Below are 26,978 nucleotides of genomic sequence, written 5' to 3' on the forward strand. Positions count from 1 at the left end.
TGACAGTAGAAGAGGGGCCATTCCCATGGAGAGTCAAGGTATATGGGGTTTCCACTGGGGAACAACAAATTCTACACAATTAAACCTTCTTCAACCTGGAGCTGAGCTACGGGGAGAAGAACTCTTGTTTGTGAAGCCATATTGAGGCAGTGACTGGAAGGGCCTGGCTTGTTTGATGGAGCCCACAGGGACTAGCTCTGTTGTAGAGTGCTCAGGTCCTCCAACAACATTTCACAAATCATTCTTAAAACTGGCTGGGTCCCAGTGGTCAGTCAGCCTCGGCTTCAACAACCCAAAACAGAACAGCTCCTTCGTGTCTTCAGACAAGTCAGGCAAACTCAAAAGATGTTTGGTCTTAGCTCTTCCACCAGCTTGTTGCACTGTGCTTGGGCAGTTAAACCATGGTTCAATCCTTCGGCTTTTCCTCAGGTGAATAAAAAATTGAAATTTCATGAGCTTCAGAAAGACATCTACTTCGTTGACAAACATTTCAAATCCATGGTCTTACAAGAATTCTGTCCTGGGCCAAGTCGTCACGTGTGCCAGATTTAAAAAAAAAAGAGAGAGAGAGAGAGAGCCCAAATTCTATTGATTTCACCTGATTCTCTTCAGTTCTGTGAAGTGTATGCAACCACAGAGTTTTGTTTTGTTTTGTTAATAATAATGTTCTACAAGTCTGCCCTCCATTAAAGATAGTTTGAGGGAAGGTGTTGCCCAGACATAGGACAAACTACTTAAGCTATAGTAGTTTGATTTTTCCTTTGCTAATATAATAAAATATTTGTCAATATAAAGAATAAAGTCTTCCAATTCTCAGCTTAGTGGCTAGAGATTTAATAATCAAGCTAGCATCTTCTTCCCTCACTGCATCTTAATGTGTCTAGTTGAAGCGAAGGAAACCTATGTCCACTGGTTCTCCCTTAGCCAACATATTGCTCTAACTTCCCTCTGAAATTTGCATCTAGCTAGATAAATGTTCCATGATATTTTGGGTTTTTTTTTTTTAAAACATTGCCTTGGATGTATGAAAGGTTGTGTGGTTTAAGGCAGAATAAAAAAGAAGGAGCCATAGAGGGAAATACAACCTGTCTGCAAACTCATGCCCTCTGCAGCAGATAGAGCTGGTGGTGTAGTAAAGCAAAAAGGCCTAATTAATGAATGAATTAATTAATTAAATTAAAAAGCTCTCATTCTTCTGAGCCCAGAAATGACAAATAGCCATTTTCCTAAGAATCCCTCCCTCCTAAGACACTTAGAATACAAGTCACGAAAGACGAGGATGTTTCTACTGACTCGGGAAGTCTCTTAAACTGTGAGCTAGACAGAGTCACGGCCATCTGAGTCTAGTTTCTGTACCTTCACTTTGAGCCTCATTGCCAGTCTGGCTCTTTGTTTAGGTGACCCTTGGCCCTCGGAGTCAATGTTTGTCTTCTAAATGGTATTTCAACACTAACATCTGGTGATGTCCCCCAGCCTGACATTTGTGAAGCAGATGCTTCCAGTGGCCTGGAGTGTGCCTTGTGGGTCAGTGTTTGCAGTAATGCCCTCTGGCATTGATCTCTGTGGTACCTCTCCCCAGGTACGAAAAGAAATGTACCAGGAAGTGGCTGTGGGAGAGAACCCTGCGGACCATCTGGAGGTAATCTTGGAATATAAAAGGCTGAATCCTGTAGAAAGGAATAGCTAGAGGTGGGGAGTAGGGGGTGAAATAGTAAGTCCTTGGTGTTTTCTTCAGCTGCACATCGAGTTTTCTGATGAATCTGTACTGCAGCTTGGCCCATTTCTTTACATCTGTCTTTTCCTCAGCTCAGGATCTTTGCTTTTAAGTATTTGAAGGAACAGAGAGGAGGATCTGCTGCAAGCTGCCATTCCCACGCAGCAGACCCTCTCTCCACATACTCGTGTGTGTACACACAATACACACACACACATACACACACAGAGAGAGAGAAAGAGAGAGAGAGAGAGAGAGAGAACCCACATGCACACACATGCACACTTTATGAACCTGAAGACAAAACCAATAGGCCATGCAAACAAGAGCCTTCAGTAGTCTACATTAGGACAGTGGTCTCTTTTAAAATTAAACACTTTCCCCAAGAGTCATGAAAAGCTTTCAAAGACCAGGAAGGCTGATTAATGAGAATTACTAATTTGTTTTCATTTTTTTCTAGCATTTGCATCAAGCCTCCCTCATTTTACTCACAGCTATATCTATACAATCCCCTCAAACGGGTTCATCTCAATCTACTCAGAATTCGATACAGGCAGTCATGGGTTCTTCTGTAATATTCTTCATAAAGATGTATGGCTCCCCAACCGAAGAGCCTAGAATCCATCAGCTCCGCATCCATTCACCTCCACTAAAACTCTGTTATCCAAGTGATCAACAAAGACAGGAGTATCCTTCGCTCAAACCAAGCTGTCTGTATACGGTGGGTGAGATTCTAAGATGTCTCCCAAGAGCTCACACCCTTGTGCTAGGGCATTTGAACTGTGACTTGCTTCAAACTAACAGAATCCAGCAAACACAGCAGAATGTCACTCTGATGGCCACAGCATTGACTTTAAGTTGGCAAGAGGGGAGATGAGAAAGGGTGGAACCCATCTCATCTGCTGAGTCCTCCAGAGGAGGGTTGAGAACATGAGGGCTGAGGCAAGAGGGACCCCACCCAGTCGTGCGGGGTGGGTGGATGTGGATTTTGTGAGAGGGTTAAATGGCAAAGACAACTGTAGTTGCTGAGAAGAAAACAAGGATCTTAGCTATAAAGTGTGTAGGTAATAGAGCTTTATCCTTGTGAGACCTTAAGCAGAGACCTGTACTAAGCTACACCTAGCCCTTTGATCTGCAGGAGCCATGGAATAGTAAAAGATTGGGGATTTTGTTGTTGTCTCTTTTTTTTACATGGAGCAACTAGTTTGTGGTAGTTTCTTATGCAACAATGGAGTTGGAGTGGACTAGGAAATAAGACAAACACAGAAAACCCCGCATTTTGGCCTAACTTCTTTGTGTTTTGTGAAGCTTGGACACTGCCTTCCACTGAGAATCAGCAGTCCCATGGAATTGTAGAAACTGGGTCTCAGCTTCAAAACACCTATGAATAGATTAGGAGCTATGCAGAGATGTTCTCAAACACATAAAAAGAATCTACCACTGCCAGGATCTCTACTTCAGCAGGTCATTTCTTAGTCATCACAACATGACTGATAGGGTACGTGACGAGGGTGATCTTTTACATAGCTCTTCAGAGTCCCACATGGGCAAGGCCCTCTTGTCTTTGTCTCATAGCTTCTGAGACTGCTGTGAATATCAACATTTAGTCTGTACAGCAAGGAAGACTTAGTGTAAGGACCACAGCAAAATCCCAGAAGCAGTGTATTTAATTCTAACCTTGGTTTCATTTGCCTGACTCTGGCAAGTAAGCCCTACTTCAGAGGGAGCTAGAATAAATACCTAAAGTCACTGCCCGTCCCCATCCTCTGTGTCCTCCAAGGCCTCCCTTGGAAGAACCCCGGAGCAACCTGGAGAGTCAAAGGATCATTTGAGTCAACCCAGAAATGTCAGCTTCCTGTGACTCAGGCTGGAATAAAGCGAGCACCTGATGAGGTAGCTCGCTCCTCTGCCTCAACGTTGCCTCTCCACATGCTTGTCATGAAGGAAACTGCAGGGTGGGTGCCTAAGAACCACCGTGACCAATGCTCCCACTGAAGGTAAAAGCAGCCATCTGCTCCTTGGTTGGGTCTGCCTCAATGTGGGACTTGCCGACGTGCCTTATACCTGGCTGACATGAGGGTGGTTGGAGTAATCGAAGAAGTCTGGGAGTCGCCGGGTGTGGTGGCGCACGCCTTTAATCCCAGCACTCAGGAGGCAGAGGCAGGCAGGTTTCTGAGTTTGAGGCCAACTTGGTCTACAGAGTGAGTTCCAGGACAGCCAGGGCTACACAGAGAAACCCTGTCTCCAAAAACCAAAAAAAAAGAAGAAGAAGAAGAAGAAGAAGAAGAAGAAGAAGAAGAAGAAGAAGAAGAAGAAGAAGAAGAAGAAGAAGAAGAAGAAGAAGCAGCCTGGGAGTCAAGGTTGTGCAGAAGCAGTGGCAGTGGCAGAGCAGCCTCCATTCCTGCCAGTACGTGGAAGACCTCCTACTCAAGTGCATCTTAACTGTCACCAAGGAAACAGAATAGCCACTAAGCTACCAACATCTCAATGTCATATTTTCACTCAAACCAATGCAATGAAATTTCACCTCATTGGAAATATGAAGCTGTGAGTGAGTTGATGGGAATCCTAAATCTTTGAGCTTAAGTTCATGTTATTTTAGCCACTGGCTCACAGAGGATGGGTTTGTACTGGTTTATGATTGCAGGGGACCTTTAATGCATCTGGGGTGTGGGTGGCATGTGGGAATTCATGTACTGGAAGGATGTGGCAGAGTCCTCTCACCTGACCTCATGCCAGGAAGCAGAGAGTACAAGGATACACACGACTGACCTCCAAGGCCCACCCCTAATGGCCTACTGCTACCACTGCCTCCCAAATGGTCCATAGCTTTCAAAATGGTACCAAAGGTGGGGCCTGTGCATTCAAATCATGAGCCATAGGAGATATCTCAGGGTCGAGCCACATCAATTGCCAACAAATGTAATAAAATCTAGTAGTTGAGAGATGGAATGAAAGTAGCAACGGGAAGACATTTTTGCCCCTTACAATAGAGACTTATCAGAGAGACAGTGTTATCCCAAAGGTGAATATGCACAGATGAGACAGATGGAAATGTTTGAGTCTTTATGGTGAAAAATTCTGGCAAAATCTGTTCACCAAGCCAAAAGGAATACTTGTATTCTTCCAATTACTGATGCTATTCTTTGTGTCTATCAAAAGCAGTCGCATGAGAGAGATATGAGTATGACTGTTACACCTATGTAGTAAATAAAACAAAAAAGCAAGCCAAATGAGTGCCACTAGTGAGGATTAAAGAAGTTCATGATGTGCTAGGACATCAGTGACCTCAGTGGACATTGGTGAGCATCGGTGGACATTGGTGGACATCAGTGAATTCAGTGGACATTGGTGGGCATTGGTGGACATCGGTGGACATCAGTGGACATCAGTGGACATTAGTGGATGTCAAGAATGAAATAGATAGCAGGTGATTTGGAGGCAATTCCACTGTATTGCTGTCTAAGAAGCAAAAACATTGAAAAGTAGATACCACATATTCCTAGGTTTTTGTTTATTTTTAGTTAGGTTGTTTTGTTTTGTTTTGTTTTGTTTTGTTTTGTTTTGTTTTGTTTTGTTTTGAGACAGAGTGAGTCTCTCTACATAGCCCTGGTTGTCTCTATGTAGACCAGGCTGATCCCGAACTCAAAGAGATCTGTCTGCCTCTCCTTTCCAGAAACTTAGACTAAAGGTGGGCATTACCTCACACAGCCTTCGTAGTTTATTTTTTTAGTGGCTAAAACTATGAAGGAACAAATATACATATGTGGAAGTATGTATGAATGTTTTTATTTTATTGTAAAACTGTGAAGAAAATATAGAGCTAATAAACAATGTTAAAATAATTTATAGTGAGGGCATAGTTGTGGATGAAAAGAACCTGTGGCTGGAAAGGGGGAGAAAAATAAGTAAAAGGGACATGACAATAAAATGTGTTCATGATATGCTCACAGCCAAATGCATAAATTGTACATGTGTATGTAGATATACTTTTCAAAAGAAATTTGTCAAAACACCACAAAAATGCTAGTTCAATCAGGGCATAGATTTACAGTGGGGCCGTTTGTCTCTTTGCTAGGATTGTAAGCATGTCCAACTGCTTGATTTTAGGGTCTAGCTCTTATATCTGAAAAGTCAAATTCTCTGCAGCTCCAGGTTCAACAGAGGCATTTATTCTATTGGCATGGGTCACCTGTCTTTTGTCAATGTCGCCTAAATCTGACCTTCCCTGAGCTTTTCTGCTTTGATATCTGAAATTGCCTAGAGTAGCCCCTACACCTGCCTAATATCTTTTCCAACTCCTCACCAAACCTCACCCTTCACCTTTGCTCCAGAACCCACCCTTTCTTGTCCTCCCTAGCAGCTATCTTTGATGCAGTCTCTTCTGCTTCCCCAAACCTTTTTTTTTTTTTTTTTTTGTCTCCAATATCTTTCCTAGGGTCCGCTGGACCTGAAAAGTCTTTTGAAAGTCAGATTTTATAAGAAGGAACGAGTGTTCATTCAGCATCTCCTGATGGCTTTCCTTCCTAGTCCCAGCTCCTGACTTCCACCACCCTCACATCCACAGTATTAGCTCAGGCACCATGGTCTCAGCGATCTGTACTGGGATGCTGGCGCTGCCACAGCCAGATATGCTTTAGACAGCAGAGATGTGTCTGTCAGAGTCCTGAGGTTGGAAGTCCCAGCTATTGTCAAATTTGGTCTCCTCTGAGGTTTCCCTCCTTGACGTGGAAACGCTCAGCTCTCTGTGAGTCTTCATCTGGCCTGTCCACTGTGCACACACCCGCGTACAAGCCTATGTGCGCATGTGCATGCACGTGTCTTCTTCCAGAGTCACTAACATACCAGCTTCATTGGAACTCACTCATCTCTTCAAAGGCTCTCTCTCTCTCTCTCTCTCTCTCTCTCTCTCTCTNGAGAGAGAGAGAGAGAGAGAGAGAGAGAGAGAGAGAGAGAGAGAGAGAGAGATGTCCTGAGGCACAGGGTTAGGACTTCGACATACAAAGCTGTAGTGAACACACCTCGGTCCATAACACTGAAAGGAATTCATCATTCCTAGTGCGAACAGAGAAACAAAAACTTCCCTTCCTCTGGTTTGCAAGCTCCCACACTAGAAACCTCCCCGCAGTGCCTTTGGCTTGCTTTCATCATGTCTCACCTGCTTCCACATGCTCACCGAATGCAACCTCAAGCATCTTCATCGCTGCTGCCAATGTCAGAGATGATTACCACCCACAGAGCATCGCAACAACCTCCAATCCCTCATCCAACACCAGCTAGCCCCCTACTCTGCCACTGGGACAATTGGACCTCCCTCACTAGTCAACCCTACATACATGCTACTTAGTTTGTATAACTCTCAACTCTATCGTCCATAGGAAGAGATCTAACATTCTGTGCTCAGCTTAGACATTTGCCCGTGATCTATCCTCAAGCGAGAATTTTCCTGTTGTCACTCCCACTTCTATCCTGACTCCCAACAGAAACCGACTTGAACTCAAAACCCGCCTGCTCAAAAATGTAGGTCTTTCATCCTGCTGTGCTGGGGAGTCTGCTGAAGCCTTTCTTAAGTTTGTGTCTTTGGCTTACTCTCTTCTTCCAGTCCCTCTCTCAGAGGACAAGCTCTTTTAACCCACTACTTGATACTTTTCTATTTTTATTTGTTGTCTGTTCTCTGTAGAGCATAGAGAAATCGTGTGTGTGTGTGTGTGTGTGTGTGTGTATGTGTGTACATTTGTGCAAGCACACATGCACAGATGTAGAAAGCAGAGCTCTATGCCGGGTGTCATTCGCAATCATTCTTTATCCTAATTTTGAGATGAGATTTTTCTTTACTAAACTTGAAGCTCACCGACTCACCTAGGCTGTCTGGCCAGTGCGTACCAGGTTATGCCCTGTGTCTGTCTCCCAAGAGCTAGGATGACAGGTGTGTGCTACAGCACCATGGAGACATTTTTATTATTTTATTGAAGTGAAAATAGAATTACACTGTCTGCCTCTTCACTTTCCTACCTCCAGGCCTCTCCCATGCTTACCCACTCCCTCTATAACTCAGTCTCTTTTCCTTCCATTGCTATTATTGAACATATGTATGTATGTCTAAATATACAAACACAGCCTGCTCAGCCCACTTAGTGTTGCCTGTATGCATATAATTTTCAGTTTGGGCTCTGGGCTCTGACTCAGGTCTTCAGGCTAGCACAGTCTTTACCAATGGAGCCGTCCACCCAGGCAATGCACACAGAGAGTGCTGCCTTCCACAGGCTGAAGTAAACCTCTGCCTTTTTCTTTCCTGTCCTGTGTTCCACTTCTTTATAATTTTTTTTTTTTGGTCAGTCCCTCTCTCAGAGGACAAGCTCTTTTAACCCACTACTTGATACTCTTCTATTTTTATTTGTTGTCTCTTCTCTGTAGGACGTAGAGAAATCGTGTGTGTGTGTGTGTGTGTGTGTGCGCGCGCGCGTGTGTGTGTGTGTGTATTACACATTTGTGCAAGCACACGTGCACAGATGTAGAAAGCAGAGCTCTATGCCGGGTGTCATTTGCAATCGTTCTTCATCCTAATTTTGAGATGAGATTTTTGACTGAACCTTTCTGAGATGGCCTTAACTTCATCTGCCAACACTTTTGCATCAATTTTTTTTTTGTTATTTCAGAATCTTCAACTTCCAAGAATACTTTCTTCACAATAGGAGTGTCGCACTTGCTAGAACACAGGCACCCACCGAGTTCTCTGCACACACTACTTCACACAAGCTCCCAGAGAGGCATCTAATTGGTTAGAAAAGCTGCATCCTAGAGACATGGAAGACTTTATTAAAGGCCAGGTAACTAACATGTGTCTTAGTGTCCCTTCCTTCCTTCTTCCTTTCCTTCCACCCTTCCTTTCTATCTCCCGCCCACACACACACACTTTTTTGAGGTGGGAACAATAATAAAGATTTGGTTCAGTGGGTTGGAAGCTGTTTCTGTTTTGTTCTATACTCCAACTCCTTGCTGTTTTTTTTGTTGTTGTTGTTTTGTTTGTTGTTGTTTTTTATTTTTGCATATTCTCCTCCCGATTCCCATCTTTCTCCTCCCTCCCCTTTTTTAATCCTTTCTGTTCATCTGTTGAGCCACCATCCATTACAGGAGCCAGACTCTCACTTCCCAGCTATAAGGAATTACATCCTAGGGCATGTACCTGAACTCACCATGATGTTAGGCCTGAAAAAGGTTCCAACCTCATTCTTACCCTGGATTTCTGAGGACCAGCCACCATCCTGAAGCTATCCAGTTGACAATTAGCTCAACACAGTTCTTCCTACCACTCAGGAAATTCCAAGGGGCTTTTGAAGCCCATTGCCTGGAATGGGGAACAAAAGGAAAATAAATGTGTTCTGTCAGTCTCTCTAGCCCTTCCCTCCTGTGTTACCTCAGTCTCTCTAGCCCTTCCCTACATTTCTAAAGTTCCCTATCTACAGGTTCTCTCCCTGTGATATTTTTCCTAGTGGTTCAATGTCTATTTATTCTTTTACTTCCTTTGCAGCAAGAGTAGCATGGGAGAGCAGAAAAGTCCCTGTGATGGTTAATCTTAATTATCATTTTTATTGGGTCGAGGCACACGTAGAAAAATGCAAAAAGCACATGCCTGAGTGCTTTATCAAAGAAGTTTTGCAGGAGAGTAACTGATGGTGAAGGTCCTACACTAAAGATGTAGGTGAGATGCCCAGGGAGGATGAAGAAAGCCAGTGACAGCAAGATGGCACGAGGCACCATAGTTCCTAGGTACTGTGAGCTAAGCAGCCTCCTCTACAGGTCTCTGCCTCCTTGATGTTCAGCTTTGCCTGGGGCCCAAAGTAACAGAACCAACTAGTCATGGACCAAAACTTCTGAAACCAAGGACTAAACCAATCTGTTCTCCTCTAAGCTTACTGTGTCTGCTTTGTCATAGTAATACAAAAGGCTACTGCAGAAATGCACAGTAGACTTGGGATTTTGTGTTTGTTTGTTTGTTTGTTTGCCTCCCTTTATGGGATGACCTTACAAAAGTCATTTTACTTCTCCAGATATTGGTTTACTTGGCTACAAAAATAAAAGCATTTAATTAGACCTAAAAATATATGGCCAATTATGGCCACTTATATCTAGATGTCTTGGCAGACATTAGTAATTGATTACAGAGGTCTTCTCACTAATTCCAGTCCTGTCTCAGTTCTTGTCAAAGCAACATCCTAGACAGCCAGTGCTAACCCACATATCAGAGTCAGCAAACAAACAGAAACATTTGATATCCCACAATCCTATGTGGGTGTGGTTAAATGATAAAAGGATGAGTTAAAAAAAATGAAGCCATATCAAGTCAGGGTATTAGAAGAAGGGCTGGAGGCAGTAAGCTATTTTTTTTTCCATTTGAGATTTCAGGGGGCTCATATGTGACAGAGGGTGGGGCAGACATTCTCTTTAGGAATAGCCGTAGTATGCCCAGGACTGAATCCCTTAGAAGTCCAATCTGTGTAGCAGGTACTTGGACCAAAAGGGAACTCCCTACCCTCTATAAGGAACCGCACAGACTCCTCCAGCTGGGATTCTGGAGAAAGAACAGAAATTCTTTGTGTGTTTCTCACAGTGGCGTGGCCCCATTTCATCTGTGCCTTGTTGAGGATTAAGATGCTTCCTGCTCATGCTGCTGACGTACATCCAAGATTATCCTGCTAAATCTCCCAAAGTACCAACTGGGAAACAAATGGGAATTGTTCGCTTAGGAGACTTTCATTTGACTGTGTGATTGTTGGCTCCTTCGACATCAGCCCAAAGACAACAAACGTGGAAGGAGGGAACTCTACAGAGAACCAGTCAAGAGCATCTGTAGGTCCAGGTCCTGAGACCCTCAGCTGACCACCACAAGTTCTTCACAGAGCTAGAACTAGGGAAGGAGAGGCAGGCACCCAAGAGAGGAGACAGTCTTGGGTAGAGAAGCCTCAATATTAGGTCAGCTGCACATAAAGTTAGATTGGAGGCTGTTGAAGGGATCCGATTTCTTGGCACACGCGCACTGGAGAAAAGCCTGCTACAGGGTCCTGAAAAGGCCTGAGTTTTGTGTGCACACATCCAGCAGTGTGGAATGGCAAAGTCTAGCTCTCGTCTGGCTCCCTCCACCATTCCATGCATCAGTTTCCTTTCAACACTGACCTCCAAGCTTGTCTCACTGTATTTTCTCAGAGAATGATTTCTTGGGACTTCATGAGGAGCAAGGTGAGCAAATGGGGGGGGCGGGGGACGGACTAACACCGGCCCCAGGCATTTCTCTGTCCAGCGCTTATAGCTTATACCTTCTTCACCTTCAACAGAAACAAGGGGCCTGTCTCAGCTGTGAGGACAGTCCTGAGCTCACGCTCTGAGCAGCCACCTGAGGCCAAGTCCACAGCTCTGAACCTCAGAGAGAAGCTCTGAGATTCACTCTCTCCCTTGATCATAGGCTGTTTTCTCAGGACAGAGGTCCTCAATTCCGGGATGCCAGCCTTTTACCTTGCTCACGAATTGGCTTAGCCATTGGAAAAGCAATTCAAAGTGTTTGTTAAAGGAGATCCCGTGTTTTCACAAATATTCAGTTTCTCAACCTCCACAAGTGTTTAAAACTTTGATGTGTATGTGTGTGATTGGGTGCAGATGTGTGTGTGGGTGTGGGTGCAGATGTGTGTGGGGGGTGCACATGCCACACAGCATGCCAGTGGAGGGCACAGTTACTGCTTGCAGAAGTTGGTTTCCCCTTTATGGTATAGATCCCAGGGGTCTGACTCAGACAGCCAATGTCTTTGCTCACTGAGCCATCTTGTCGGCTCTTTACTAGTTTTTAAATATTTTTTCTTATTTTGTGATGAAACAACTAAGATAAAAAAAAAAGGCAGGAGAAAGAAATGTATGTACGCATGTCTGTATTCCTTATTTTAACTACTGTATGTCCATGAAGTCCTGCTGGAAAGCCTTTGCCTTCATTAGTTTACAAAGCCAGCTGTCAGGAGTGCAAAGTAGGATGCAAGAGCCAGAAGAAATGTAAGGGGCTTATTTTCCTTTTTTTTTTTTTTTTTTTGAGACAGGGTTTCTCTGTGTAGCCCTGGCTGTCCTGGAACTCACTTTGTAGACCAGGCTGACCTTGAACTCAGAAATCCGCCTGCCTCTGCCTCCCGAGTGCTGGGATTATTTTCCATTCACCTCGCCATAGGATAGGTGAGAGACGATGACTCCAGGTCTAAGCACAGAATCAGGAGAAACTTCCTTGAGACGGTCATGGAACAAAGCATTACAGAATAATCCATATTCCTAAAAGACAGGGTCATCAGAAAGTACCCGTTCCACGAGCGGAGAAGGATCTCATGAATATTTGTTTAATAAAGCCTAGCAGTACCATCACTGGCAATCTAGAATGGAAAGAAGGAGGGCCCAGACTCCAGGGCCAGGCTGCTGAATTCAACTCATCCCAGTGGTGAAGTTCATGATATACACTCAATCACCGTCTTGTACATGGAATGGGGGGAGGGAGCGATGAAACACCATCTACTTACTGAACACATACTGCATGCCAGGCACTGTCTGAGCCCTTTCTGATTTCAATTTGCTTAACCCTTGCTCTGCCTGTACTCACAAGTCTAGGAGGTGGGTTTTAGGAGGATCTCCATGAGAAGCATGGGAAACTGAGACATAGAAAGTCTAAGTGACTCATCATCAGATTGTCTACCACACAAGACACATTCATTAAAGGCTGGTAGTTGTTGGCGTTAAGGATTTTCCAAGGCTTTGAGTGGGTGAGAACTTACTAAGGAGAACAAGATCATCAACTCCTTGCTCTCTTCCTATTATTCCTTTCTTCCAAAGTCTCCCACCCCTCTCCTGCAAACCGGTGACTGTCTGTAAATCTCTCTCACACAGCAGACACCAGTGCATTAGCATCTCCCTAGCTTGCACTTGTGCTTCCTGACACACATACACTTGGGTTCATACAAACTTAGACCTTGTCAAGCCACAGAGCTGGTGTGGCAACCCTGAGACAGCCCAAGATACAAAGACACTCTCGTTCACCAAAAGTCTTAGAAGGAAGAGTTGACCTTGACTCCTCTGCACCTCCATTGTCCCTGTGTGCACATTTCAGAGCTCCTTTGATCCCCGAGGTCTGTGACAGAACTTCCTGTGGTTTCCACTAACCTGACTGTAGCAAGAGCAGCTACCTTCAGGAACTCTATACCTGAAATAGGTCAGTCCGCGGTGCTACCTATCAGAAACAGCCAAAACTGGTTTCTGAACAAAACAGCTATTTTAATTCATGGGAACTGAGGTTGATTCAAGAAATGTCACAGCTGTGTGTTTTAATGAGAGCATGAGGTGGCTTTGCCAGCTCAGAGTAGCCTCCCAGGTAACAGACTATCAAAGAGATCTAGAGTTAGAGTCTCCTCTTTTGGCCTTTTTCTCTTAACTAGACCTCACCCCAGCTTAACCAATTGCACTGCCTAAAGAAACCAACCCTGTACACATTTCTGTTGCCTCAGTGGCATCTCCCCTTACCCCCAAGTAAAACGAGAGCCTGAGGAGATGAAGGGAAGAGGAAGGGGCCTGAAGGGCAGACACTGGGACTGCTAAAGAGTGCTTGGGGAAAGACATTTGGATTTCCATGTTTAAAAGAAAAAGGCCAGACACCACTCACTGTCCTTAGCAAGAAGCCTTGGGAGTCACTATGATCATAGAGTCTTTCCAGAACATTGTCCTTCAGCGTGCACACAATCCCAAGCTTTGAAAACGTAATCTTTCCTCTGTACCCTGGCTCCTGGTTGTGGTCTCTTCACAGATGGACAGCAGAGAAGGCGTGCGCCTGGGCTTTCGGGGGCGAAGACGGCACCCGCCGTGCTTCCTGCCCACCTGCTTTACTGTTCCTGACTCTTGCCTAGACCCCACTACGGCCACGCAGTCTGCAGAAATCAGATGAACACCTCAGGGAAAAGGCGGGAGGACTCCGACCTCACTTCCCCTAAGGAGGATCAAACACTGAAGGCTGGCCCTTTTCAAGTTTTATTAATCCTGGTTCATCCTTCCCCCCACATCATTAGTCATTTCCTATTTCTGAAGAACCGGCTGCTGTCACTGAGGATCAGACAATAAATGGCAAGCTAGCCATGCCACCTGCGCGCCGTATCCACCGTTACCCACTGCGCGCCTTATCCACCGTTACCCACAACCACATCTGGGTGAGAGGCCAGTGGGCGTTCTCTAAGAGACAAGCCATTTAGAAGTGCAGCCTGGTTTTTGATCTCTGGCTAAATACTTTTATCCACATCATCTCTCCATATGGGCTTGAAAGTCGTCATGTGACCCACCGTTCTTTGAACAGAAGGCAGCTCCAGTACCGACAGCAAACCTCCTGTAACCACAGACTGGGATGAGCTCTTAAACCCCTCCCAAGAAAGACAGGGACTCTCTGTTTCCAACTCAGGAAAACTCTAGGAGATGGCGCTTAAAGAGAGAAAGGAAAGTGACAAGAGTGACGTTTGCCATCACCCCATGTTAAAACACACACAGATGGAATCCAATTCATAACGAACCAGAGAGCGCCCAGTGAGACATGAGGACTTCCCACAGTTCCCATGGCCAAGGAACTTCTAATTTCTCAGTTCCCTAACGTCCAAGAGTCTCTCTGATAAAAACCCTTGACAAATGCAGCACATGATAGACAGGATGCCGGTAGAGCTCCAGGTCAGACCCACAAGCTTTAATTCTGGGCTGAAGAGGATGGTGGGCAAAGATTCATGACAGCTTTTATTGGTTAAGCACCTGGCTGGGGACTTTGCCACTCTTCTGTTCTGCAAACTGTGACCCAAACTAGAAATCTCAGAAATGTCTGAATTGTGCAGCCAATATCCTATAAGGCCTAAGGGTAGTACGAAATGCATCTCTCTCTCTCTCTCTCTCTCTCTCTCTCTCTCTCTCTCTCTCTCTCTGTGTGTGTGTGTGTGTGTGTCCTCTCTCAGTCTCAGTGTCTCTGTCTCTCAGTCTCTCAGCCTCTCTGTCTCTCTCTCTCTCAATCTGTTTCTCTCTGTGTCTCTGTCTCTCAGTCTGTCTCTGTCTCTCAGTCTCTATGTCTCTGTCTCCCCCCACATACCATGTGTGTGTTCATGTATGAGCGGGCAGAGGAACAGTGAGTATTGGTCCTCTGAAGCTATCCACCATGATTTTGGAAACACTAGCTAGCCTGGAACTCATGGCTTAGGCTCCTGACTGGCCAGGGGGCCACCAGGAATCCATCTCCCCAGCACTGACTTCACGGCACACACTACTATGCTGGGCCTTTCACATAGGCTCTGGAGAGCAAACTTGGGTCTTCATGGAGTGCAGAAAGCACTTGACTGCCGTAAAATTATCTCCCTGGCCTGGGGCTATTTTAATTGAAATCCTAATCCCTTGTACTTTTCTGTATGGATAACCCCTGAGCACTTTGCCAATGACTGAGCAGTCACATTTCTGCTTAGCAAAGACACAAGTTCCCACACATTTTTTTTTATCTCTTATGGAGGATAGAAAATTGAAGATAACGAGTTAAGGGAGCTGGTGGGCTTATTCTCAAGACCTTCTGAAATACAGAACTTGGATCTCCTTGGGGAAGTATAACTATGAGTGACCTAGGAGCGGGGATGAGAACACTAGAGAAACCGAAAGCTCTTTTATCTTCCCTAGGCCGTCCACTCATCCCTGGCGTCTTCTGTCAGTTTCAAGATGCACAAAGCACCCAGCAGCCATGCTATTTTATGATGAGGCAGATGCTTCTCATGATGGCTTATTTTTGAGCTCTCAGATGTTCCTCGGGCACAACTGATGACACTCTTGCTATAGTTGGGGCTTAGGCTTTTCTTACATAGGCAAACATACATACATGGGCACACACATGTAAATAGTATCCTAGCTTTTGGACTTTTTAAAAGCTTTTCATTTTATGATTATATATATTTTTTATCTGTACTGATGTTTTGTCTACATGTGTGTCTGGATCTGGTGTTCACGGAGACCAGAAGAGGACATTAGATCCCCTGGCACCGGAGTGATGAGCATCTGTGAGTTGCCAGGTGCATGCTGGGAAATGAACCCAGGTCCTCTGGAAGAGCAGACAGTGCTTTTAGCTACTGAGCCACCTCGCCAGCCTCCTGGATTTATTTTAAATCTTGAATGTGTACTCTCATTTTTTCCCCTCTAGATTTCAGAAGTAAAGAATTCAGTCATTAACCCCTTATTTTATGCAATTAGGAAGGCATTTCTAGCATGTCTTGCTTGGATAATTACAAAGGCCCACATCTTTAGAATGGTATTCTAAGGGTTGCCTTTTCCATCAAAGGCTGCCTTCACGCTAAAACAATAGTATCCACGCTGTGACAGTGGGCCCTTCAGTTTCTGTTCTACAACTTAATGTGGGAAATTCTAACCAGGCTTATAACTCCCCTCTTTATATTACCCTCCAGAAAAATCCTGTAGTGGTGGCTAACTCTCCTGTCTATTTAAAAGTTTATCTGTCCAGCTGGGCATGGTAGCACACTTCTTTAATCCCTGCACTTGGGAGGCAGAGGTAGACAGATCTCTGTGAGTTCGAGACCAGCTTGGTCTACAGAGCAAGTTCAAGGACAGTCAGGGCTATACAGAGAAACCCTGCCTTAAAATCTCTACCCCCTTCCCAAATTAAATTTGTCTCATTAATAGATCCTTCCAAGGAGCTGAGAGCATTCAAACTTTCTCTGTGAGCTTAGTCCTAATAAGGTTTGCACAGGGGAAAAAAGTCGCCCAACATCTTGATAGACAAGCTGCTTAGTCAATGCTCTCCAAACAGCTACTGGAATTGCTAAGTGCCCTTTGCTCCAGGTTTCAACCCCCTTCCCACTCCATCTGTCTACACTACCTCTACCCTTTTCCCTCTTCACCCCGCTCCCTCTCTCTCCATCTCTGCCATTGCTGCCATAGCTGCAACTGACATTGATTTTTATCTGCATAAACCTTCACATTCCCACTGGTTCCAAACTGATCAAGTGGCCTTCAAAAAAAAAAAATGCCACCACTTCTTAAAAAGGCTGAGCCAAGCCCTGCATAATGGAGACAGAATACAATCTCTTATCATGTCGGAAGTAATACTTGTGGTTATCTAAAGCAGCATAATCATATCATACACTTTATCTGTGAGTGGCTTTTTCCTTCCAGGGTAGGAATAGAAACTTCTTCATAATGAACACTATTGAGACTCCAGCAGGCAGACCTCTGGCTTTGGCGACGTGCCATTCTTGAGCAAAGGCATGTAATCATCTCAAAGACTGCAGCATGGCAGAAAACAGGTACAAGTATTTTCTGGAAACATCATGTGCAAAGAGCCAACTTTATAATGGAATGCTTTGTGTTGGGGACTTTGGAATACCTATGGCTGACTAGAACTTGGGGGGGGGGTCTGCTGCTACCTCACTTATCCAAGGGGTCCTTGTGTGAGAGTTCAGGGGACAGGGCTCAAGAAATACTACCAACCTTTGCTTTGGTCAGGGGTGCAACATCCTGAGATAAAGACAGTCTGCCCTACTGTCAGCCGGGGTTCCTTCTCCCTAAAATGGTGGCTGTCAGATGGCCAGCACTGGAGGACTCTTGCAAAATAGAAACCTGGAAAACAGCACCAGGTGTCTCTGAGAGTTTGGTCAGTGCTACAGTTTGGCTCTCACGGTTCCTAGTCTCAAGATGACTCTGGAAGATGCAGAGGGTAAACTGAGTCCCATATGCCTCTACCTTAGTTTTAAGTGAACTAAGGTAACTTAAGAAGAAAAAAAGAGCCAATGTGTGCCGAAGTTGCTGAAACACAAGAAATATTCTCAATTGTTCTTCTCAGGAAGCTCAAAGATCAGACTGCCTTGGGTGGTGTACCGTTTTGGTTTTGGGGGGTTGTTTGTTTATTTGTTGTTGTTATTGTTGTTTGGTCAGAGGCACAAGGTGCTACTGTCTACTCAAGTGTTGACTCAAGTGAGGGTCTTTACCCAGCGACATGCCAGCCCTGAGTACCCACTAGGGTTTATACACAGGAGCCCTCCCTCAGGAGACAGGAGTTCACAGTTTAGCCCACATAATTTCCTCTCTCTATGTGTGACAAAATGCCCTCAAGAACCACTTTACACCAAAACATGATATAAGACTGGCTGACAAGCCAATACATTGATACTGATAGGATCTCTGAGCTATATAGAGAAATAGAAACGGCAAGGGGCTCTTGAAAATAGAAGTCATTGGTCCCCAAATCCTACCTCTTGGAACAACTTCTTAAGAGAGAGGCAGTTTCCTTCCCTAACCATATAAAATGATCCCTGGAGTTATTTATAGCGTTCATGGCCTGGAGGTATCACTTGGTCCCCGTACCACAAGCCCAACCATGTGTTACTATATTAAAAAAATGTGAAAAAGTAATTATGGGGTATGGGAGCCAGTGTCTGCAGACATAACCTTCAGAAGAGGAAGTGACAGGGAACTTTCGCTCCGCTTTGCAGCTCAAGGGCTGCCGCGGCTTTGGGCTCAAGGAGGGCAAGTTGTCCAAGAAGCTGGAGAGAAGCCTGCTGAAGTAGTCAGAAGCAGCCCTATTTGTGGATGGATAGTAAACCAGTTTCCATTCTAAGGTCCCCTCAGTAGGTCAAACTGTCCAGTCACACAGAGTGACCGTCCACAACATCCTTCCTGAGCAGCTCTCAAGCTGCCTGCCTCCGTTCCCACAGCACAGGGATGGCAGAAACGTGTAAGATTCTGGACACTGGAGAGACTCTCGGACTATAGAAACTGGTCCCCAAGACCCCGACCTTTACATAGTGACTTCTGTCACCTTGTTCTAAATCCAGTTTTGTGGTTCTTCATCCCTTTCTCTGCAGTTCCTTGGCTCTCCCATAACAAAAAGACCAACCACTGATTACAGAAGCAATTCTCCCTGGACTCACAACCCCTTCAGTGTTCCCCTGGAAAGATGGCTCCAACACCTTCAGACTCCAACCCCTTTGGTTCTTCTTAGAAAGATGGGCTCCAGCTCCGTTGGGAAAAAAAAAATTGCTTTCTACTGCTGCAAGCAGAAAATGGAAATGCAACCACCAAGCCCTAGAACATAGCTCATCCATGCAGAGGAGGCCATGTTTCTGATGGTAGGGCTGGTGCTGACCAGAGTCCTCCATGTAGCAAGCCATATTGAGAGCAATTACATTTCCTCTTTAGGGCCTTCCTTGGCCCCTGGTCTAAGCTACAGAGAAAGTTGTTTCTGATGTCAAGTTCCTTCCTTCAAAGAGAATTCCATAAGCCTTGTGCCTTTGCTGGTGTCTTGGAGTGAATAGTTGTGGCCATCTCTGTTCAATTCAACTACCTTGTGAACTTTGAAAAGTATGAAAATTTATTCAGAGAAGGGGTATCTTCTAAAAATTGATTTACACAATTCTCTTTCCAATAAATTTCTAAAGAATCAAGCCACACATGACAGAGAGTCCTGAGACAAATAGAGATCAGGGAAATGTCCTGATCTCCTTGATATCACTAAATAAACCAAACTAACCTGTGTCCCTAGTGGGACGATGGGTTATGAACATGGAATGTAACCTATTCTACACACCATCCTTGAATTTACACACTGTGGTCTCAGAATGTGAATAAATGTTGATATAAAATTCACTACATCTTCCTGAGTCTGTTTCTCAACCTGGAACAGCAGTAGACACAGCGAGGAAAGTTTAAGTAGCCATCCATCGTTTGGTGCCAGTGGAAAGAAAATGGGAGAAGGGGAAGGGAGAGGATGAGAGAGGAAAGGAGAGAGGATATGAGGGAGACAGGGGGATGGGAGAGACAGGGAGAACGAGAAAGAGGGAGGAGAGAGAGGGAAAAGAAGAGGAAAGAGGGAGAAGGAGGAGAGGGAACAGAGAGAGGGCGGAAACAGAGAGAGGGAGGGAGAGAGGAGGGAAAGGAGCTTTGCAAGCCCAGGGCTGCTTAGAGCTGTCTAATCCCAAACTCGGTAGGTTCACCTGCATTACCTAATCCTTCCAGCCCCCCACCCTATCTTTGCTGCCTACATCCCAGTTGTCACCACTGTAGTATCCACAGTGCCACCTGCTGGTTATAGGAAGCATTTCGTGGCTGTTAGGGCTCCTTTTCCAGATTTTATTGAAGTCCAACATGACTTACTAGCAAAGTCAGAAGAGAAAGCACACTCCTTAAAGTTAACAGAAGAATCCAAGAGCCAAGCAAACCATGGATTCCTGGAAGCTCAGCGAGACCTGGCAGAATCTCCTGGATGCAGCTAGTTTAGAAGGAATGTGAAACAAAAACGGTGCTGCTAGATTCCATCAGCAGGGCTCTAGGGATACATAGAGAGAGCATCAGGACAATGCCTTAGAAGTTTCCAAAATTCGCTGTTTCATAACCATCGTCTTGGTCTTCTTCTTCTTCTTCTTCTTCTTCTTCTTCTTCTTCTTCTTCTTCTTCTTCTTCTTCTTCTTCTTCTTCTTCTTCTTCTTCTNTTCTTCTTCTTCTTCTTCTTCTTCTTCTTCTTCTTCTTCTTCTTCTTCTTCTTCTTCTTCTTCTTCTTCTTCTTCTTCTTCCTCTTTCTCCTCCTCCATCTCCTCCTCCTCTTCCTCTTCCTCTTCCTTTTCTTCCTGACAAGTTTTTTCAACCTTGAAGTAATGAGAAGTTTTCCAGCATATTTGGCTAGTTGGAAATAAAGTATTAAGTCCGTTGCTGGACTCAGACTCATAGTGGACTCCTCTCCACCAAATGCCATTCTCCAGCCCTGAGTCCAAAGCTCAGCACCTAGGACACACAGGTACCTCTCCTCCAACATCTACCCTTTCCCACCATTCTCCAGTTTTACTACAGCCCACCATTTGCATCTCAGGCGCCAGTCAGACAAAAGATGGGAGAAAATGTAACCCCTAGAATTCACAACTCCTGGGGATGTCCCAGCACATTGCTACAAGCCTCACTGAGGAGAACAAATGTCCAGCTATCCTCCAGGATAACCACAGGGTCATTATCTTGGGTTAGAAAGCATGAAAATCAGGATAGCAGTTCAACACTGACTCTGTGTCTCTAGGATTCTGACATCACACTACAAAAATGTGATGCTGTAACATGCTCTCTACAGTAACTGTAAGTATAAGGTAGAAATCTGTCCATGTTAGGAATCAAAAAGGTCTGGGAAGGGCACTGGCCCACCGCAGCCTGACAGTCACTGTATCAGGGAAGACAATTTCAGAAATGTAGATTGTTTGCCAAAATGTTTGCAATATTTAGGTGATAACTAGTAATTTCTAAAGGAAAATTTCTGTACTTATCAGCATGACGTTTCTTTGGGGCAGTTATGTTTCCTTCCTTTATTCATCCCCTGGCATACAAAGACTAAATTGTGAAATTTCAATCAGACAGTAGGGGTGACCGTATTCATCCTTCTCTCTCTCACATTTTCCTTTCAGTTCTGTTTGCGTGTGCTCTTTCACTGTCTAAAAGGGCAAACTTGTTCCTTGCATTTTCTTACCTTTCACCAAATTCAGAAATCTTTTCTTCCTTCCTTCCTTCCTTTCTTTCTCTCGCTCTTTCCTTCTTTCTTTCATTCATTCATTCATTCATTCATTCATTCATTCTTAAATGCATATAAATCTCAAAATACTTTCTCTTCACTTGGGAAAGCTCCAACCAACCCCACCTCCTGGCAATTAAATGACTTTCCACCTTAATATGAATCAACACCTAGAGAATCAGATGAGGTCTCTGTGAACCTGCTTTGATAAATCAGTTTCCTTCCTGAGAACATTTTCTATACATCTCGAGCACATCTAGACCTCACATTATTCAGATTATGTTAGGAATGATGAACCAAAACAGCAGCAGTGGTGACTAAAGAGAAAGCTAGGTTTAGGTCCATCACCCCCCCCCTTTTAAAACAGGCAATAACCTAAGGAAGAAAGTCTTAGAATGTTTGCAGAAAGAAACAAGCTAAGCAGCTCGGGGTCCCACCCAGAGGGGATGAGGGGATGGCGGTGGTACAGCAGGGGAGGGCCGTTAGCATCGGTCTATGCCATGCCTGCTTCCAGAGAATGCTCAAAGCACCAGCGTTTGTTCACTTAACACAGGATCCAAGTCTCAGCCCAGGAAGACCCCGGTAACAGTACACTTAGCACTCAGCAGCTATTTGACCTATTTTACTAATGTGTTTGGGAAGGAGGTTAATTAACAGTGGATGGCTATATCCTTAAGCTTAATTTTTCCAACAGCCCCGCTCATAAAAGGAAAAACTGAGTATGTATTGGAGGAAGCAAGCAATTAAGTTGCACAAATAGTGAGCTCATTGAACTGCAGCTGACTTCTATCATGTCAAAGAACAACTAAACACAGAAGCAATAAAAAGATTGTTGCCCCGACCACCACTGAGAACCAACCGGCAATAAAGATGGATAACTTCCTACTTGAAGTCACTGATTAAAGCTCTTTAGAAACCAAATGTTACACATAGGCATAAATGGAGCAAAATATTTTAATGCGTGTTTGGCAGGTTCAGAAACATTTTATAGTCAATTTTAAATGAAGGTTTATACAACAACAGTAAAGTCCACTTAGAGCAGCCATCCGCATGGCTTGCAAGAAAGCTGTAGTGCTCCCCTGAAAGGCTGGAGTCACACTGGGGAATTAAAGTCCCATCCCAAAGAGCAAGGGGTAGGCCCAGGGGGGAGCTGAATTCCACAGCACGGGTCTTCTGAAACCAAACCCAAGAGCAGAGTCCCAGAAACCCATTCAGATGGCTGTGACCCTTGAAGGCAGGTAAACAGACTCTCTATAAGCAGTGACCACACAGCCCCTCCTTCCCCGTCACCCTCTGCTCCCTTGTCCACCTCCCAAAGCTCAAAAAGGTCAAGGTTTAGCACAAGCTGTCTGTCAGAAGAGAGCACTTTCATCTAGAGTTCAGTACAGCCTGGCACCAGGCTCGGCTCCCAGGAATAGCAGTGTCGGGAAGGTAGGCTGACTAGATTTAACCAAGAGAATATGTCTGACAGGGGGAACTTGGCTATCAACCTAAGTGTCTGGGGTGGGGGGAGGTATCTTGTGGAGGAATGGACCCCAACATTCACCCCTGCCTTTGCAGGGACACCATATGCAGTTGTGGGGAGACGGGGTGCTTTGCCTGAAAAGTTGCTTATAAGTTAACATTCAAAATGATGTCAACAGGCCTAGAGAGACCAGCAGTGAAGAGCACTAGCTGCTCTCCCAGAGATCCTGAGTTCAATTCCCAGCAACCACATGGAGGCTCACAACCTACACAATTGTAGTCCCATGAATTCCTATGTCTTCTTCTGGTGTGCAGTGTACATGCAGACAAGACATCTGCATAAATAAATGAATCTTTAAAAACCAAGAAGCAGGAGGAGGAGGAGGAAGAGGAAGAGGAAGAGGAAGAGGAAGAGGAAGAGGAAGAGGAAGAGGAAGAGGAAGAGGAAGAGGAAGAGAAGGAAGAGAAACAGCTCTTTGCATGTTTGCCTCAGAACTCAGCACTGTAGCAAATTAAAGCTGTTTGGGGGTTTGTTTGTTTGTTTGTTTGTTTGTTTGTTTTTCACAAATGAGCTCACATGCCACATTCCATTATAATCTTTCTACTTCCATCCTAGAATATGTCCCCCAAATTGGGGGAGCACTGCTGAAAAATATGCTTTGCTCTAGGCATAGCCCCCTTGTCTTGGGCTTTCCGGGCTGCATGCCCTGAAGCAAGATCACGCCTAGTTGCAATCTTCCCCCCACCCCATGCTGCCCCAGCTCTTCCTCCCTCCCTGTGCTCTGAGCTCCCATAGGACTTGTTTCTTCTTTTTGCACCCATCGATGTCCTGGTAGTCTGTCATGTTCATCATGTGGTTCCTGAGCACAAGCATGGGGAGGGTTTCGCCCCTTCCTTTCCAAGATTTATTTTCTTTGCATGAACCGTTGCGGCTGAAACAGTCAAAGGAACTGAAATGAAAGAAATCATTTTCATGCTTCACCTTGAGCAAAACTAAAAATGAATACAGCACTTCTCATCTTTCTTGGGTACAAACTAGGAACCAAAATGACCTAGGTATATTGTTAGTGCTAGAAGACAGTCGTAAGGCCATCTTCCCCTCAGTGTCTGATTAGATACAGCCATTCTTCACATGCTCCCCCACCCACTCCCACACCTCACCCCTGAGATACAGGTCTGCATTTACTATACAGAATTTAGAAAAAAAAATGTACACCCCCCACACACATACACTATATATATATATATATATATATATATATATATATATATATATGCCTTGAGGGATTCTCAGTGCAGTGGAAGTTCATGCTTTGACCATGAGAATCACTTTATCAGGTGAGAAGTAGATATTTGGCATTTCCCTAAGAATTCTCACCACTTTTCAAGAGAGTTGTCATCGGATCCATGGTATGCAAATCAAATAAAAGGTATGAGATGGGAAAGAGTACATTTATATAGATTTCATCTCATTTGCAGGAGGAAATCCCAGCGGTGCAGTGTCTTCCTTCCACTTAGCCCTCTCCAGCTTGAAAGCTCATGCAGGCTGTGACCTCCAGGCGCACTCTGCAGGTTTTCTAGTACTGTACACTTCAATTCGGGAATTGGAAAGAACTGCACAGCACCGGAAGGGGGGTGGAGGAATGGAGTTAGAGTTCAGAGACCGGAGCCGCCTGCTTTCTGGAAAGCCCTCCAAGCTGAGATTCACTATCCAAACAACCAAAGCCAAATGCTTCAGTTCCCCTGTATTAAGAGAATAAGAAAAAATGCCCAGGAAAGCCCACGGTTTTCTTCCACACGAAGAGGAGGAAGCAGGGAGGGTGGCAGGCACCCATAGGCAGTCAGTACTTCCTCCAGGGCTGGTATCTATTTCTGCCCACTGGCATGGGGCTGGCAGCTTCATCATTGGCGGCAGGAGACAGGAGATGTGTGGTCCAAAAAAATCCATTTTGGCTCCAGTTTCACCTTAAAAAACAAAAAACAAAAAACAACAGTTGGTCTAACTTGGAGAATCCTATATAAGTTTTTCAAATGGCGGAGCTTCAAGAATATGGCAAGACGGCTCAGCAGGAAAAGGCTCTTGCCTCTAAGCCTGGTGACCTGAGTTTGATTCCTTGGATCCATATGATGGGAAGGAGAGAACCAAAGCAAAGTTGTCCTCTGACTTTCACAAGCATGCTATGGCAAATGTGCAGCACCCCTGACCGCCTCTCCCCCCCCCCCCCCCCCAGACCCCCCCCCCCCGCAATGAATAACTAAATAAATGTAAAAGAAAAAACCAACCAGGAGTAGAGTAAGGGACACTACTACTTAGCCTATGCTAAGGTTCAAGCTCACAGGCCTCGCAGGCATTTGAGACTATAGACCAGAAAAGCACACAGACATGATGAAGAACAGGCACTAATTTTCTTCTCTTCCTTTGAATTAGCAGGAAATGCCAGGTTCCTAAATATAAACAAAACGGGGCATGAGTCTATTAATAGAATCTCGAAAGTATGACTGAACCAGCACGTCTAAGGAAAGCATATTTAAAACGTCCGTTTCCACATTCCTTGCCTGTACCTCGAATTTGCTTCTAAGACTAAGATAAAGATCTTGGTTCCCCGTTATTCATTTTAGCATTACTCAGCAGGAGAAACTTCAGAGCCTTCCCTGAAGCCCACCACACCCAATTCTAACCACAGTTGTATTTGTAGGTACTTTGCCTGAGGACTGACACCTTCCCCAAGCCAGAAACTAGCAGCAGGAGGAACTTGCGCACTGCATTTGAAGGGATTCTGTCTGGAATCAACAGATGAATACAATAAAATTGTTAAGGTGTATATTACTATAATATTGTTTTGTAATTACATGGATATGTATAGGAAACATGTGCTTCATTCAAGCACATACACAGAGAGATTTAATGATTCCGGAGTAAAAACTAATAATCAGCTCCTATTTTTGCCTTCATTCCATGGGAGGAAAAACCCTAGGAGTGAATATCATCTCCTTAGTCTTCTTAGCATTAAGTAATCAAACCCCCTGCTACCAGGAAACCCTAGACAGGCTCCTTGAGGCTCTCCTTATTCTTGCCTGGATTTTCCTTTCATGAATTAAAACTTCAAGAAGAAAACGGTAATTTTCCAACATCTTTTCACATAGGGCTTGCCTCTCCCCTAAAACTTATCTGAGTCAACTTTTCATAAGATAAATCACATTAAAAGATAAATCTCTTAATTATACCATATAAGCTAACCAGTAAGCCATGGCCTCATCACCTTGTATGTAATAAGACAGCAGAGACTCCCAGATGTTCCAAAGCATCTTGTCCCTGTGTTGTTCTGGCTTATTGTGCAGCAGGCCCGAGAGTTCACAAAGAGCTGCTACCTTCCTTCTGCATGTTAGCAGATCCCATGGCCCTACTTGCCTGCAGATGGAAGTCTGAGAACCAAGAAGCAAGAACTAAGCTGGCAGGCCAGCGAGGTCCTTTGAAAAACCACCCATGAAAATGGACAAGATGAAAATGTTCCAGATGAGCTAGGGGCAGAAGGTCCTCAAATTCATAATATTCCACCAACCCAAACCAAAAACATGAACACCAGGGAAACCTGGAACTCAGCTAAAACAGGAGTGCTACCTCTAGACTAGAGAAGATGCAATGAGCTACTGCTCTGACTGAGCTCAGGAAGGAAGAAGATAGAGACCCAGGACCACTTCTCCTGCACATCGCATCCTCTTGTGGCTCTTGCTTTACTGTGAAGTCCTCTGTATGATAGCTGCTAGTAGCATTCCCAGTTTGCTAGAAGTAGCACAAATCATTACCATTGTGTGTGGAAAGCTTGAAGTCCATCCCATAGAAGTACAAATATTTATTCTGTCTAGTATTGTTTAATAATTGTTCCCAAAAGGAGGGTCTAGTGAAATCTTGAGAATTTTTTGGAGAAAGCTACTTTCTTCTGATAAAGAGGATGTATTTCTGACACTCAAAAGTAGTTTTAAGTTCCTATCTTTCAGTATGAGTTAATACAACCATTTATTAAAATTGTCAGATGCATCTAACTTGTTTGGGAAGATGGAAATTGTCCCTGATACATCAGAAGTGAAGAGAGAAAGCCACCCACTGAATCAACAGTGCCCTGCTCAGGACCTGCAGTGACATCATTCAAAATGATGTCAACAGGCCTAGAGAGACCAGCAGTGAAGAGCACTAGCTGCTCTCCCAGAGATCCTGAGTTCAATTCCCAGCAACCACAT

At 44.6% G+C, this 26,978-nt stretch overlaps 1 protein-coding gene across 1 annotated transcript in view; it reads right to left on the reverse strand.

Annotated features, from left to right (window-relative positions):
* Positions 1 to 23,289: 23,289 nt before the first annotated feature.
* The window catches only part of LOC110308870, a 7,738-nt gene continuing 4,049 nt past the window's right edge, over positions 23,290 to 26,978 (reverse strand). Inside the window, exons 2-5 of the mRNA XM_021181194.1 lie at positions 26,003 to 26,165; positions 25,122 to 25,187; positions 24,121 to 24,707; positions 23,290 to 23,692 (exon numbers count right to left, since the gene is read on the reverse strand). Coding sequence (XP_021036853.1) covers positions 24,280 to 24,707; positions 25,122 to 25,187; positions 26,003 to 26,165 — 657 coding nt within the window. The 3' untranslated portion in view covers positions 23,290 to 23,692; positions 24,121 to 24,279. The remainder of the gene's footprint in view (positions 23,693 to 24,120; positions 24,708 to 25,121; positions 25,188 to 26,002; positions 26,166 to 26,978) is intronic.

This window comes from Mus caroli, chromosome 14 (genome assembly GCF_900094665.2).
Source record: "Mus caroli chromosome 14, CAROLI_EIJ_v1.1, whole genome shotgun sequence".
Lineage (NCBI taxonomy): Eukaryota > Metazoa > Chordata > Mammalia > Rodentia > Muridae > Mus > Mus caroli.